General features: G+C 39.7%; 1 protein-coding gene across 1 annotated transcript in view; it reads left to right on the plus strand.

Annotated features, from left to right (window-relative positions):
* The window catches only part of LOC118767411 (prokineticin receptor 2-like), a 51690-nt gene extending 47077 nt beyond the window's left edge, over positions 1-4613 (plus strand). Inside the window, exon 2 of the mRNA XM_036511971.1 lies at positions 3087-4613. Within this exon, the coding sequence (XP_036367864.1) occupies positions 3229-4494 (1266 nt within the window). The 5' untranslated portion in view covers positions 3087-3228 and the 3' untranslated portion in view covers positions 4495-4613. The remainder of the gene's footprint in view (positions 1-3086) is intronic.
* The last annotated feature ends 12153 nt before the right edge of the window (positions 4614-16766 follow it).

Below are 16766 nucleotides of genomic sequence, written 5' to 3' on the forward strand. Positions count from 1 at the left end.
CTCATCACCATCACCATCATCATCATTGACATCATCATAGTCATTACCATCAAGGTCATTGTTATCATCATCATCGCCATCATCATCATCATCATTGTCATAATGTTTGTTACAGTTATCATTGTTATTAATTTTCTCCTCTCATCCCAATCAATAAATCTTTTTGTGCTCAGATAGTAGTGATGGTGGTTGTTGTGGTTGTGGCTGTGGTTGTGGTGGTAGTGTTAATAATGTTTACTAGTTGCGATAGTGGTTAGTTCTAGTGGTGGTATTGGTTATAATGATCATAGTCTTTACTGGTGGTAGTGGTGGTGGTGGTGACGGTGGATTGTGGTGGTGGCTGTGGTGGTGGTGGTGGTGGTGATGTTAGATTGTGGTGGTAGTACTGGTGGTTGTGGTTACAGTGGTGATAGTGATGATAGTATTGATAGTAATGATGGTGGTGGCAGTGGTGGTGGAGATAGTGTTGTTGATAATTATGGTGATATGGTAGTAGTGGTGGTGATGGTGGTGTTGTGAGTGGTAATTACAGTGGTGATGGTAGTGGTGGTCCCAGTGCTGATGCTAGTATTGTTGTTGTTGTTGCTGTTGGTGGGGGGGATACAATGTTGGCAGTCATGACAGTTGCGACGGTGGTGGTTGCAGTGTTGGTGATAGCGGCAGTGGTAGTTGTGGTTGTGGTTGTGGTGTCAATGGTTGTGATTCAGTTGTGGTAGCCATGGTGGTGGTGGTGGTGGTGGAGGCAGGAAGATAACGAATGTCATTCGTTAACAGTCAGATTGATTTTGAAAAATAATTAAAATATTTTTAGCTGTGATCAACAACAACAACAACAACAACAACAACAACAACAGCAGCAACAAGATATTTTAGTATGACTGAAGGACATTGGTTAATCATATTCAGAAAAGGTGGGGGTGGGGGAGGCGGAGGATGAAGGGGGGGTAGTGGTGGTGGTGGTGGTGGTGGGTGGGTGGGTTTATGGGGAAAGAGATAATTTGAAAAAGGGTCGGTGATGGGGTGGAGTGAGTGGTGGTGGTGGTGGTGGTGATGGTTGGGGGGTGAATGTTAAGACTTCAGTGCACAGTCTGGATTTCTGCTATTGATCATATTATCAGCATTATTTCTTGTAACACCACTACCACCGCCACCACCACCACCACCACCACCACCACCACCACTGTAATTACCACTCACAACACCACCATCACCACCACTACTACCATATCACCATAATTATCAACAACACTATCTCCACCACCACCACCACTGCCACCACCATCATTACTATCAATACTATCATCACTATCACCACTGTAACCACAACCACCAGTACTACCACCACAATCTAACATCACCACCACCACCACAGCCACCACCACAATCCACCGTCACCACCACCACCAGCACCACCACCAGTAAAGGCTATGATCATTATAACCAATACCACCACTAGAACTAACCACTATCGCAACTAGTAAACATTATTAACACTACCACCACAACCACAACCACAACTACCACTGCCGCTATCACCAACACTGCAACCACCACCGTCGCAACTGTCATGACTGCCAACATTGTAATCCCCCCCACCAACAGCAACAACAACAACAACAACAATACTAGCATCAGCACTGGGACCACCACCACCACCACTACCATCACCACCTCTACCCAAGATTTTAATAGAATGTTACAACAGGATCTGAGAAATATGCTATGGAATGAGGAAGGATGTGGACATGCAAAGGTATAGTGTTTACAAGATGTAGCAGCAGCAGTAGTAGTAGTAGTAGTGTTGGTAGTAGTAGTAGTAGTAGTGGTGGTGGTGGTGGTGGTGTTGGTAGTAGTAGTGGTGGTGGTGGTGGTGTTGGTAGTAGTAGTAGTAGTAGTAGTAGTAGCAGCAGCAGCAGTAGTTTTGCCCCACTCACCATCACCATCTCCCACTTACACCACACTAGGTCAACTCTGATCAATCAAACAATCCTGTAATCAAAGGTGTTCCAGACATGACCATTCCATCTTTGTGTTTTTTATGTTTTGTATTTCAAGCACAGTGTATATGAGAGCCACACAGCACAATCTCAGATGTCCTTCCTTTTGTATGACAAAATTCTGTGGTCTGAGAGGTTTCTCAGCTGCTATTTCTAGCAAGTTAAGTAAGCACACAAAAGTTCTCTCAGTTTGAACTTTTCGGGTTGGAATAGATTAGGAATTAAGCATTTTTAATTAAGCAATTTCAAGAAGACAGAGTTACTATTGGCCCTAGTAGAGCACTGGTATAGGTTCTTTATTCTATCAACATTGGAAGGGCCAAAAGCACACCTGGCCTCTGTGGGATTTGAAACCAGAACAAACAGCTCTAGGCATATTTTGACTTAACTGGTACTTATTTTATCGACCCCAAAAGGATGAAAGGCAAAAATCAACCCTGGCAGAATTTGAACTCAGAATGTAAAGACAGACAAAATACTCCTAAGTATTTCGTTCAGCATGCTACCAATTCTGCCAGCTCACCTCCTTAATAATGATGATGATGATGATGATGGCAGAAACGTTAGCACGCCGGGCAAAATGCGTAGCTGTATTTCGTCTGCCGTTACGTTCCGAGTTCAAATTCCGCCGAGGTCGACTTTGCCTTTCATCCTTTCGGGGTCGATTAAATAAGTACCAGTTACGCACTGGGGTCGATATAATCGACTTAATCCGTTTGTCTGTCCTTGTTTGTCCTCTCTGTGTTTAGCCCCTTGTGGGTAGTAAAGAAATAGTTGATAATAATTATAATAATAATAATAACAGTAACAATAACAATAATAACAACAACACACTTGTTTAATTTTGATTTCTTTTTAATTTTGATTTCTTTCATCCTTTCGGGGTCAATTAAATAAGTACCAGTTACGCACTGGGGTCGATATAATCGACTTAATTCGTTTGTCTGTCCTCTCTGTGTTTAGCCCTTTGTGGGTAGTAAAGAAATAGATGATGATAATTATAATAATAATAATAATAATAACAATAACAATAATAACAACAACACACTTGTTTAATTTTGATTTCTTTTTTTTGTTTGTCTTTTTCAGATTCTTCATGATAATTCTGTGACATTCGTCAAGAATTTCTTCTGGATATTTCCTAAATGAACCGATACTATGTTAGCTAATCACTACCAGAACTAACGAACCAATTTGAAAAGCTCATCTTTTCCTTCAGCACGCCAGAACCATGTTGTCTTCGGACTCATCAAACATCAGCAAAGCATTGAGTTGGAATGAGACTGACCTGGATACCAGATACACGGAGGGCGGCATCGTTTATGCCATTGCATTTGTCGGTATTTTAGGCAATGTTGCAGTCTTGTTGGCGGTGATGATGTTTAAGAAGCTGCGCCATGCTGCAACTGCTTTTCTGTCGCATCATTGCCTCCTCGACCTTATTAAATCGGCTTTTTGCATCACACTCGGCTACAGTCTTCAGCATCGTCAGGAGATTCCTCACTGCAATTGGTTCGGCACAGTTTACATCATACTGATGACAGCATCGGCTTACAACTTGTTTGCAATCGTAGTTAACGAAGAATACCACATGATCTACTACAGACAGAACTACAATAATTATCTCTGTATCAGTTTCGGGTTGTTTATGATCTGGTTTGCTAGCATTCTCATTCATCTCGGCGTCGGCTTTTTACCGAGCCGACTGCATTACAACAAAGACATAGGATTCTGTTCATTTAAACAAGGAATTCCAAGCAGTGTTGTGACCCACGTCTGTTGGCTGATCTTGATAACCTTTGCAATAACCCTGACACTAGTCGGTCTATGGTTCCTCCATCAGAAAGTACAGTACCATGCATATACACCGCAGAATGTTTTCGGTGAAGATTTCCTTGCGCACGATGAGAAGGATATTTTATGGGAGATAGAGACAGACGAATTGCATTCAGATGTCCAACCGTTTTTTATCGACAACCATCGGAGAAGAGTTTTCATGTTAATAGGGATGACTGCCACTTACCTTTTGTGCTGGCTGCCCTTATTTGCGATCACGATTTTCGATGTGAATTTCATATTAAAGCCCCAGCTCTATAAAATCTTGACAATCGTGGCCTGGAGCCAACCGATAACCACCCCGGTGTTTGCCAGCGTCTATCTTTGGGACATTGCCGACAAATTCAACTTGGAGAAAGATCTCCAGAACAAAATAGCTCAGATAAACCACAAAGATATGGAAGCTTCCCAGGTGGAAACCACATACAACACAGCCTCCACAGCATTACTCAGACAACCAGTTTCCTTCCAGAATCGGCTGCTGAACACTCCGACAAGCTTGGCGTCATCAGAATGTGGTGAGGTCAGCAGTATGAGAAGGCACATGGATTATATGGAATCAATGGGACACTCGGGTATAACTAACGAAGGGGCTTTGAGTTTGAGCAGCTTGCCTCGCGGCCATGGCAGTCTGTGGATGAGACAAGACGCGTCTCTTTAAAAAAAAAGACAAAAACCGAAATTTTTTATTGGTTGATTGGTCAAAGTCACATGACCATGAATTATGTCTGACACCAAGATTTTCAGAAAGACCAAAAGAAAAAAAAATACAACAAAATAATTTGAAAGCAAAATAATTCTAAAATATCTAAATTATAAATAAACACTTGCAGTGCATTCCATTTTCCCACTTGAACCAAAGAATCAGTTTAGAGTTTGTATGATTCACATACTTTCAGTATTCTTGCTCTTAGATTCGGTAAAACCAAACATGAAGAACATTTCCTCCATAATTAGATTGGTCAGTTTTTATTTCTTTTCATAGGCATTCACTCAATCCTTTTTTTTTTGATATTTTAATTGTTGATGAAAATTGTTAATTCTCTTATCTTGTTTTTTTTTTATATATATATATATAGATCTGTTTTTATTATTATTATTATTATTATTATTATTATTATTATTATTTTGTTAATAAATTTGCATAAAACATCCGTGTTTCAGTTTTTAATTTTCTCACAGATGGCGTTTTCGAATTTTGACACAAGGCCAGCAATTTTGGAGGGAAACGGTAAATCACTTGCATCAACCTCAGTGCTCAACTCATGGGTTAAAGACCATATAAAGGTTCTGTTATTGGTTTCTGAGAATGTGTGTGTGTGTGTGTTTATGTGTTTATGTGTGTGTACAAGGAGTTTGAGCTAAATTTGACTGATTGCTTAAAAGTAAAAGAAAACGATATTCTCTAAAAAAAAATGTATTTTGAAAACTCCAAAAATATCAACTAGATTATGGCTGGAAATAGTATTTTATTTAAAGTAGTCACCCATAGCTTCCAACACAGTTTCAAGAACTTGTTGCAAGTATTCCTCACTGTGTCCCTGTGAAGATCTTTGAATACCTCTTTGATCTTGGCCTCCAGCTTGGTCTTAGTGTTGCAAGCAGAGTAGTTGGTGTCTTTTTCCTCTGCATCTCACACATAGAAATCCATGGGATTTCAATCAGGGGGAATTGGAGCAGAGGAAGTTGTAGAAATTCTATGACAATTACGTCTGACTCTTTCTGGGATGGCAAGGAACCAAATGCTGCTGCCGTACATATGACCTTCCAGCAACATGCTCTCCAACGCCATTGACTGTTCACCAATTATCAAGCTGTTCTTGAAAAAAAAGGAGAAATAAAAAACATCATCCAATTTAACCCAGACACTTGTGTGTGTGTGTGTGTGTGCATGTATGTGTGTGTGCATGCATGTGTGTGTGCTTGCATGTGTCTGTGTATATGTATGTGTGTATATGTATGTGTGTGCATGCATGTGTATATGTATGTGTGCATGCATGTGTATATGTATGTGTGTGTATGTATGTATGTGTGTGTGCATGAATGTGTATATGTATGTGTGTATGCATGTGTATGTGTGTGTGTGTGTGTGTGCATGCATGTGTGTGTGTATGTGTGCATGCATGTGTATATGTGTGCGTGTGTGTACATTTCTCCCAAAACTGCTGAACTCCAACCAATGGCATTGTCATTTTCACTGGCTTTGTGTCTTGGAAGAAGAATGTGGAATAAAAAACAGGTAAGGGTTAGCAACAGGAAGAGCATCCAGCTGTAAAACAATGTCAGGCATATCTTCAACTAATCTATATTAATCCATGGTGGCGAGCTGGCAGAAACGTTAGCGCGCAGGGCGAAATGCTTAGTGGTATTTCGTCTGTCGTTACGTTCTGAGTTCGAATTCCGCCGAGGTTGACTTTGCCTTTCATCCTTTCGGGGTCGATAAATAAAGTACCAGTTTGGCACTGGGGTCGATGTAATCGACCTAATCCCTTTGTCTGTCCTTGTTTGTCCCCTCTATGTTTAGCCCCTTGTGGGTAGTAAAGAAATATATATTAATCCATGGTTTAGAGGAATATATTATTAGCATGGGAGAAAACAAACCAATGGACAGGTGAAGCAAGGAAGATCTTTCATCATTGGTCAGCTCAAACCAGACTGACTTGAGGCTAAACAACATGTGTGTGTGTCTCAGTGAGTGTGTATGTGCGCATGTGTGTGTGTGCATGCCTCTGTATGTGTGTGTGTGTGCATATGTATATGTGTGTCTGGGTGGGTATGTTTGTGTGTGTGCGTGTATGCATGTGTGTGTGTGTATGTGTGTGTGTGTGTGCATTTTTGTGTTTGAGTGTGTGTGCATGTGTATGAGTCTGCATGAATGTGTGTCTATGCGTGAGTGCATCTGTATATATGTGTGTATGTACATGTCTGCATGTGTGTGTCTGTATGTCTGGTTGTATATGTGTGTGTGTGTGTGTCTGCTTGTGTAAATACACACATGGTAGAGCAGTTAAGACGCTTTCTCCTCAATCATGAGGTCTTAGTTTCAATTCTACCGCTTGGTACCATTGGCAAAGAATAGATTTTATGCTGGATTCAAGTCGACCCAAGTGAAACTCAGGCAGAGAGAAATTGTTTAGAAGCTCACCAAACAGGAATAACATGAAATTCCAAGAACCAGACTTGCCAGACACTGTGTTGCTCTGATTCTGCTTGGGAATTACATTTAGGGCACATATGCCTGTGGAGTATTCAGCCACTTTCCATGCCAATCCAAAGAATACATCAATCAGGTGCTAAAAATAAACCTGAATGTTCATCTATTCGGTTCTTTGAAGATTCTTATGCAGAACATCACAGAATTTGGTGGGTTTTTTTGGTATTATGGTTGTTTGTATTTGTGGCGCCAAATGGATGAAAAATCTGAGGAAGGTTGGGTCTCAGAAGCATCTACAGTGATTGGAAGAGAGAAAGAAAGAAAGAAAGAAGGAAGGGGGGAGGGAGGAATGAAGGAAGAGAGGGAGAAAAGAAAGAAGGAAGGAAGGAAGGAATTAAAAGAAAGAAAGAAGGGAGGGAGGAAGGAATTAAAAGAAGGAAGGGAGGGAGGAAGGATGGAAGGAAGGAAGAAATTAAAAGATGGAAAGAAAGAGAGAAAGAATACAATGGTAGCAGTAGTAGTGACAAGTATGCCAATAAACAATGACAAAGATATCGAAGAGCACTCAGTTCGATGCTCTTCCGCTTCCCTGTGAAATAGAGATTACCATTCTACAACTCCATCCAATCATTCCTTCTTTGGGATCAACGAAGAAAATGGCATTCTTGGTCAGGATTCTTGTCCTTATGTCCGAGACAAAGACAATACTATGATTATTGTATATTTTATTTTGAGATTTATTTTGCCTTGGTAATTCCAAGATCTCAAACCATATGAGGCAATGCTGTGTTGCTGGTGTGGCCCAAGGTAGTAACTTCCCATGCAGTAAGTACTTTCATTCGACCCCATGTAGGGCTTATAAGAGTGGGATTGAGTCAGTACATTAGTTTGTTTTTTTTAGAAAGGGGTCCATGATTATCTCCCAGGTCCCTCCCTCACTGCCAAAAACGAAAAAGGCAAATGAAATTTAAAAAATATTAAATGCAGTCTTTATGGTCTATAGTTAAGATATCATTATGAAACAGGTGTAGAAATACTTCCCTTAGAAAAACTATGCCTATGATATACATCATTGCTGAAATAATAAAGAAGAGATTGAAATGGCCCAACCATGTAAATTAGAAGGCCACACCAGTCTGTGGCATTGTGGTCCTGCCAAGTTTTCTAAACTCCAGACTACTGACAGACTACCTTAAAGGTGAAATTCTAAGATCTGTGAAGACCAAAGATTATAGATTAAAAAAAACAAACAAACCAGAGGGTAGGGAAGCTAATCAAAAGTGTTATCAGTGTTTTTACTGAGAGGAGAGAACCAAAGGACCAATGGGGACTGAATGACCAAGGCTAAGAAGGTTGTGTGTGTATCTTTTATCTTTTACTTGCTTCAATCATTGGACTGCAGCCATGCTTTTTCACACATAGAGTGAAAAGAAGAAACCAACAATTTGTGTGTGTGTGTGTGATTAAAAAGTAAAGTTTACATCTATTTGTTCATACCAATGCTTTAAAATTTAATTTTAGATATTTAAAGTTATTTAAGAAAGGTTATGTAAAAAAGTAAACTAGCACCTAAATTATCTGTTTGCTTAAATCTTCGATTCAATTAAAAAGATTATAACCCAGTGGAATTTCTCATGCCTTCAATCACCTCCAGGATGGCAAAAGGGTCAATTAGTTCAGTTTTCTCTCTACTTTCCCCAACTTTGAAACAGATAAAAAGAATATTATCGTTCTTGGAAAAGAGAAACCAAAGTTTAAGCTGAAAATCAAAACTGAAGTGGGAAGCAAGGAATGTCATCATTATTTTGATTGAAAGTATTATGAAAGTATTATAGGCGCAGGAGTGGCTGTGTGGTAAGTAGCTTGCTTACCAACCACATGGTTCTGGGTTCAGTCCCACTGCGTGGCACTTTGGGCAAGTGTCTTCTATTATAGCCTTGAGCCGACCAAAGACTTGTGAGTGGATTTGATAGACGGAAACTGAAAGAAGCCTGTCGTGTATATGTATATATATATATATATATATATATATATATATATATTATATTAAATTAGAAATAAAACCACTATTAGGCAAATCAAACAATGAAAAACTTAAGCCAATACATAAAATTAATTAATTCATATTATTTTAAATATATATCAAAATTATTAAAAGTTTAATAAAAGATGATGAGTAATATGTGTGTATGTTTGTCCCCCCCAACATCGCTTGACAACCAATGCTGGTGTATTTGCATCCCCGTCACTTAGCGGTTCGGCAAAAGCGTCCGATAGAATAAGTACTAGGCTTACAGTAGAATAAGTCCTGGGGTCGATTTGCTCGACTAAAGGCGGTGCTCCAGCATGGCCGCAGTCAAATGACTGAAACAAGTAAAAGAGTAAAAGAGAGAGAGTCTGAGTGAATGACAAGATGACCCATTCTGAACAAATTACTCTGTTCCCCATGACTGTTAGTTTGTCAGTATAAGAACACATTCTCTCAACTTTGAAGTGATATTGAACACGAAATCATTTAAATGTAAAGCCGTTACAAGTGAAGATGTAATTAAGCCAACGACTGAAAAAAAGAAATCGTTGGAAGGCGATTTCCAAAGTTATATGTATGTTACTCGTGTCTTACTAATTACTTCAAAATGGTGCATCGTAAGGGGGAAACTATTTTCATTTTCAGACTCCCCATATTTTAAAGGATATATATTTCTTTACCACCCACAAGGGGCCAAACAAGGACAGACAAAGGGATTAAGTCGATAACATCGACCCAGTGCGAAACTGGTACTTTTATTTATCAACCCCGAGAGGATGAAAGGCAAAGAAGACCTTGGCGGAATTTGAACTCAGAACGTAACGACAGACGAAATACCTATTTCTTTATTACCCACAAGGGGCTAAACAAGGACAGACATAGGTATTAAGTTGATAACATCGACCCAGTGCGTAACTGGTACTTAATTTATCGACCCCGAAAGGATGAAAGGCATAGTCGACCTTGGCGGAATTTGAACTCGGAACGTAACGACAGACGAAATACCGCTAAGCATTTCGCCCGGCGTGCTAACGTTTCTGCCAGCTCGCCACCTTAGAATATAATAGACTGGAACCACTTTGATTATTATGTGTGGGTGCTGTTGAGTGAGAGACGTTAATTTTACGAACAGGCTGTTCCATTGATCAGATCAAGTGGAACCCTCGTCGTCGTAACCGACGGAGTACCACGATATGTATGTATGTATGTATGTCATTATTCAGTTTTATTTCAAGATTTCTTGCCAATAAAGACAGAGTCGGTTTCTAACAGAGATCCAAGGCTCCTTCATTAGAATTTCAACAGATGAAGCATAATGTCACATGCTTACCCATGACGACATAGACTTTTACCGAAAGACTTCCGTGGTCAGCTCTTATAATCCCTCTACTGATATGGAGAAAAAATCGTAAAATTAAAAAAATTGTTTCATCAATTCCAATTCACCGAAAAGATTTGCAGAAAAAAAAAAGTTAGAAGAACAGGGGAGACAACTCTTTCACTTTGCAACGTTTCTCTTGAAAAAAGGCAGATAAATCTCGTTGGAAACTGCATTTGATGGTAAAAAAGACCTAAGTTCGCTTTACTATAAAAAACATTGCAAAAATAGCTTAGCTGCAGCAGAGAGCATTACTGTGAACTAGTGACATATTACGGGGTCAGGCTTGGTAGAAGAGATTATCTGGTTTAAAGTTAGTAGTGTGTCAGGGACAAAATCAGCTCATAGGAGCTCTACTTTGCATATGGGACCTGAAGTAAATTTTTGAGATATCTTTTGGTGGATGGCGGAGTCTTGTCTTTTTTGCCATGAAATTCCGTAAGAAAATAGACACCACTTTAAGGTCTCTCTATGTGGTTTCTAGACCTACTAGAAATAGCAGCAAAGTGTACTTCTATTAAAATGTTTAATGAGTCGCCGATCCACCGGCATTCTGAGCGAAGGCCTCTGTTTCTGACACAAAAGTCTCTTTAAATAAATTTCCCCGAGACAAAATATTGGTTTCAAGTTTTGGTGCAAGGCCAGCAATTTCCAGTGAGTCGATAAGTCGATTACAATCAGCCCCCAGTGTTTCACTGGTACTTCTTTTATCGACCTCGAAAGAGAAAAAAGGCAAAGTCAAACTCAGTGGAATTTGAACTCAGAGCGTTAAGACAGACAAAATGGCCCTAAGCTTTTTTTTACCTGGCGTGCTAACGAGTCCGCCTGCTCAACGCCTTTTTGATTGAAAATGCTGCAGCTAGCTTCGTTGCTTGTTTTCTATACACAATATAAATAAAAGCTATATATGTTTGTGTTTTACACTCTACTCTTTATAAGTCGAAGACACGTTAGCTAAAGTAACCATACGTATTCTTCCGCCCTAAACAGACGGAATGATGACGGCTAGAATATCTTTAATCATGTATCTTGCCCAGTCAGGACTGACCTGAGATTAAAAAAACAACCACCGTTTTCTGTATAGATTACCGTATTTGCCTGCGTACAAGATGCGCTTCCCACCACCCTACATTTTTAAAGGGATTCAAAAATGTGCCCTGCTTCTAATGTAACAGTATTATGGATGGGGACCTGAATGTTGAAGGCCACTATCGATCCCTTTTGCCGAAACGCTTATGTTACGGGGACCTAAACAAACAAACAGCAGCTGTCAAACGGTTTGGCAAAAGAGACCGAGTTCAAATTCCGCTGAGGTCGACTTTTCCTTTCATCCTTTCGGGGTCGATTAAATAAGTACCAGTTACGCACTGGGGTCGATATAATCGACTTAATCCGTTTGTCTGTCCCCTCTGTGTTTAGCCCCTTGTGGGTAGTAAAGAAATAGGTATTTCGCCCATCGTTACGTTCTGAGTTCAAATTCCGCCGAGGTCGACTTTACCTTTCATCCTTTCGGGTTCGATAAATCAAGTACCAGTAAAACACTGGGGTCGATGTAATCGACTAGTCCCCTCTCCCCAAATCCCAGGCCTTGTACCAGAATTAGAAAGAATAATTATTATTATCATAGACGCGGACATATCTGCATGGTCGTTGTTGTGGTCAACAAGTGTGTTTCCCAGCCATGTAGTCTCGCCCCAGACCGACCGAGGCTATACCTATGAACCGAAACTTTCCAGTTTTGACCATTCTGTTTTATTTTCGGACATAGTGTCTGGTGCATTGAGAAATTTGGATGGACAAAAAGACGTTGTCGGATGATTTGTGTGTGAGCGCAAGCCATGAAAAAGAATTATCGAGAAAAGCGAAGTTATCTCCCTTGCATCGGCCTTCATCAATGTATACAAAATCGAAACTTTCCTTATATTGCAGTCTCTGATGGAACGAGCCAGTACCCATGAGCTTAACAGCTTGATGGGATCTTTTCGGTTTGAACGGCAGTTTTTTCTAGCGGTGTCATATGAAATTGTCGCCCATAATTATGACCCGAGTATCGATCTATTGCATTTCAATCTATTTTAGGGTTAGGGTTAGCGGTGGGAGAAAGGGTATCTTTTTTTCTTCACAAATGTAAATAAACCCAATCTGTTTCTTAAACGAGGGACATATCCATACGGCACATAATGTTTTCACCTCAATAGACGTCATTGATTGGTTGAAATTGCAGAAAAATAACAAATATCTTACAAACTATAGAATTTTCTCAATAAAGCCAAGAGAAAAAGATGTTTTATAAACACATTCTACCAGTATACGAAGTTTAAAATTTTTTAGTTACCTAGAAATTATGTTAAAAACTGCCGGTCAAACCGAAAAGATCCGCTTGATGCTGGTACCTGTAGCAAGGATATTTGGCAATCGCAGACACCTAGGAATCGAAATTGCACTGCCAGGTTTCAACAATCAGGGTTTATGTTGAGGACCAGTGAGTTGAGTGGAGATTTCGGCAATCTGGACCCTAGCAGGAATCACTGAATCAGGAGGAAACGTGATTCGCCCAAATATTGATTACGTCGTCAAAAAAAGAAAAAAATTTGAATAAACACAAATGACAACTTGGACATCTGATGAACTGGATATGGTCAAGCAAGCTGTTGTTTTCGTGGAGAGACAAGCTATAAATAGAATTCTTTTACCATTAGCAGGCATTGGAACCTGATTGTCATGCTGCTAGAGACAACCATTCGCTCGCCTGCCAGTCTCGTATTCTCTGTGAATCCATAGTCAGACGATGGTAGTAAAACAATCTGCAGGCTGGAAAGCGGAACATTTTCCTATCGAAGTCGGATGTAGAGAGTTTGTTGGACACAGCGTGAGACGACTGTTGTTATCGCTAGGCCTAACTCATCGTAAAGTCAATACCACCATGACCGATATCCAATCTACAGTGGAGAAGGCTAGCCACTGGATTTGGTTAAAAAGAGACGATGAGCGATGGCTAGAAGGATATTGAGTTTAACTTCATAACCAGCTGATCTAGCAAGCGGGGCCTCATATCAGTAAGGGGGGGGCGGTGCGCATTGATGCCGTCGAGAGGTAGGCCCCGAAATGGCGCGCATTCTCTCCTGATGACCCCATACACTTGCTGGCTTCCGGTATACAGAGCTTTTGACTGGTAGCACTTGCATGTGCAAGTTGTTTGCAAGACATCTAAAAATATCTTTTCATTTACAAGGCTGTGTGGTAAGTAGCTTGCTAACCAACCGCATGGTTCCGGGTTCAGTCCCAGTGCGTGGCATCTTGAGCAAGTGTCTTCTGCTATAGCCCCGGGCCGACCAATGCCTTGTGAGTGGATTTGGTAGACGGAAACTGAAAGAAGCCGGTCGTATATATGTATATATATATAAGTGTGTGTGTGTATATGTTTGTGTGACTGTGTTTGTCCTCCGAGCATTGCTTGACAACCGATGGTGTGTTTGCGTCCCCGTCACCTAGGGGTTCGGCAAAGGAGACCGATAGAATAAGTACTGGGCTTACAAAGAATAAGTCCCGGGGTCGATTTGCTCGACTAAAGGCGGTGCTCCAGCATGGCCGCAGTCAAATGACTGAAACAAGTAAAAGAGTAAAAGAGAGTGTTTCACAACCTTTCGCACCCTCCTAGCCATTCGATGTTCCAATTTATTGTAGACCCATGATAAAAGGGGTTCCAGAGAGGCCCACAATAAATATTGAAATTCAGAAATCAGAAAGTTGTATGAGAACAGAATTTATTGCGGGAATCCTTCATATGAGAGTCTGGAGGTGAAACATGAATACAAGAACATTTATATATATATATGTGTGTGTGTGTGTGTACATATACATACATACGCATACATATTTACATATTTTAAATGATTATTTTTATATACAGATATATACATATAAAAAGTCAGATATACATATAAACATTAAATTGACTCACAATACCATTCATTAATCTGTGTGTGTGTGTGTGTGCTGTAGAGCAAGTGTCTTCAAGTAAGACAGTATGAGAGGTACCTGTAAGCCTAGGACATCATAATACAGCAGTCTTACAACAGCTTTAGAGTGCCTTTAGTAAATTAGAAGAGGTACATCAAGGAAAGATGAAATAGGCTATGTGTGTGTGTACATATATATATATATATATAGTTAATCCAAACATGAACACAGAGAAAACACAACACGAGGACGTGGAACAAGTATAGTATTATTGGACGCTCAGGAAAGGAAAGATGGAAGGAGGATTTAACATTCCGAGTGGAGCTCTTCGTCAGAAACATAGAAAAAGGAAAGGTCCAAGGAAGGGAAGACGGAGAAAGAAAATCGCTAACAGTACACATGCGGTCACATATATATATATATATATATATATATATATATATATACATACACACATATACATACACACAGAGTGAGAGACAGATAGACAGACAATGAAGTGTCAAACCTGTATCTGGTCCTGACATTTCATAACTTGAATAAGCCATACACTCTCAATGAAACATTTAAATCACTGTGAACAGAAATATTGTAAATATGGATGCAAGTTTTATATGTGTATATCATCATCATCATCATGATTTAACGTCCATTTTGCATGCTGTCATTGGTTGGATGATTTGAGAGGAGCAGGCTTATAAAGATAATATACGCATACATACACCAGTATACATGCTCCAGTGGTGTTCCAAATTAGGCCGTCTGTGCCATATAAGAAAGAAAAAAAAAAGCATAGTAGACTTGTCTATATTTCAGTATTTTTGTTTCATATGATACAAATTACAATATTGGGGGAAAAGAGGGATTTTGAAAAACATTTTTGCATCCACTTTTGTGACCTTTTCCATTCTCATGAGGTGGGGGAGGGACTTAATTTGAAACTGCCTGTTTCTCCTACAAGTATAAGCATCCAACCCATGCCAGCATGGACAGCAGACGTTAAGTGATGATGATGATGATGATACATATTTGTACACATTACCACACACAGAATTGCACGTATTTACACATTATATCATATATATATATGTCAGTAAATGATGGGGTTGTGTTAACCACACGTGGAGAAATGATAGGAAAGGAAAAAATAATAATAATAAGGCAGAATGCTAAACTGAAAGCAAATTTTAATACAATTGGGTGTAAGAAAGATTAAAAAGGATTTCAAACCAGCTAATTTTTCTTGCATCCATTTATATTAAAATTTGCTTTCAGCTTAGCATTCTGCTGCCTTCTTCTTATTATTATTACTTTTTCCTTTTCTATATATATAAATATACATATATATTTACACACACATCATCATCATCATCGTCGTTTAACGTCCGCTTTCCTTGCTAGCATGGGTTGGACGGTTTGACTGTGGGCTGGCAAACCAGATGGCTGCACCAGGCTCCAGTCTTGATCTGGCAGAGTTTCTACAGCTGGATGCCCTTCCTAACGCCAACCACTCCGAGAGTGTAGTGGGTGCTTTTACGTGCCACCGGCACAGGGGCCAGTCAGGTGGTACTGGCAACGACCTCGCTCGAATTTTTATACACATGCCTACGGCACAGGTGCCAGTAAAGCGATGCTGGTAATGATCCCGCTTGAATGGTGCCTCCTACATGCCACCGGCATGGAAGCCAGTTAGCCGCTCTGGCAACGATCACGCTCGGATGGTGCTCTTAGCACCCTACTAGCACGGGGCACAAGTGCCAGTACTCCGTGATGATGATGACACACACACACACATAACTCTACTATGGTCAGTCCCAAGCCGGATTAAGAAAACAGGTTGGCAAGCATTGGGTCAGCCATCCTGCTTTATCAAATTTTCAACATTGTTATGGAAATACCAACAACAGAACATAGGTTTTCTGTTGGTGCTCTATGCTCCACATGGAGTTAAAAGATTGAGAACAAAAAGATGTGTATGTGTGTGTAGTTATCCAATGAGTTTTCATAAGTGATTAAAAAAACAACAGGCACTCATATATCAGATAATACAGTACTATGAATTTCTACTCACAAAAGCCAATTTATGTCATCGAATAGTTTCATGCAGAAGAACCAATGAAAAGTGTTGAGGCAAATTTACAATCATCAGGCAAGACAACATTTTCCTTTCAACTCTGATGACATGATATTCTTCAACTCTTTTAGTTTTATCTTTTCTCAATATGAAACTATTGGTAACATAAATTGGTTGTTATGAGGCTATATTTATGTCATATGATATATGTGTATGCGGATGGAGATATATAGATATATATGTTTGGATATTTGTATATATAATGAATGTATTTATGGTTCACATGTAGACAATAAATTTTACAAACAACATAATATTCTCTTAAACATAAACTAAAC

This window comes from Octopus sinensis, linkage group LG21 (assembly GCF_006345805.1).
Source record: "Octopus sinensis linkage group LG21, ASM634580v1, whole genome shotgun sequence".
Taxonomy (NCBI): domain Eukaryota; kingdom Metazoa; phylum Mollusca; class Cephalopoda; order Octopoda; family Octopodidae; genus Octopus; species Octopus sinensis.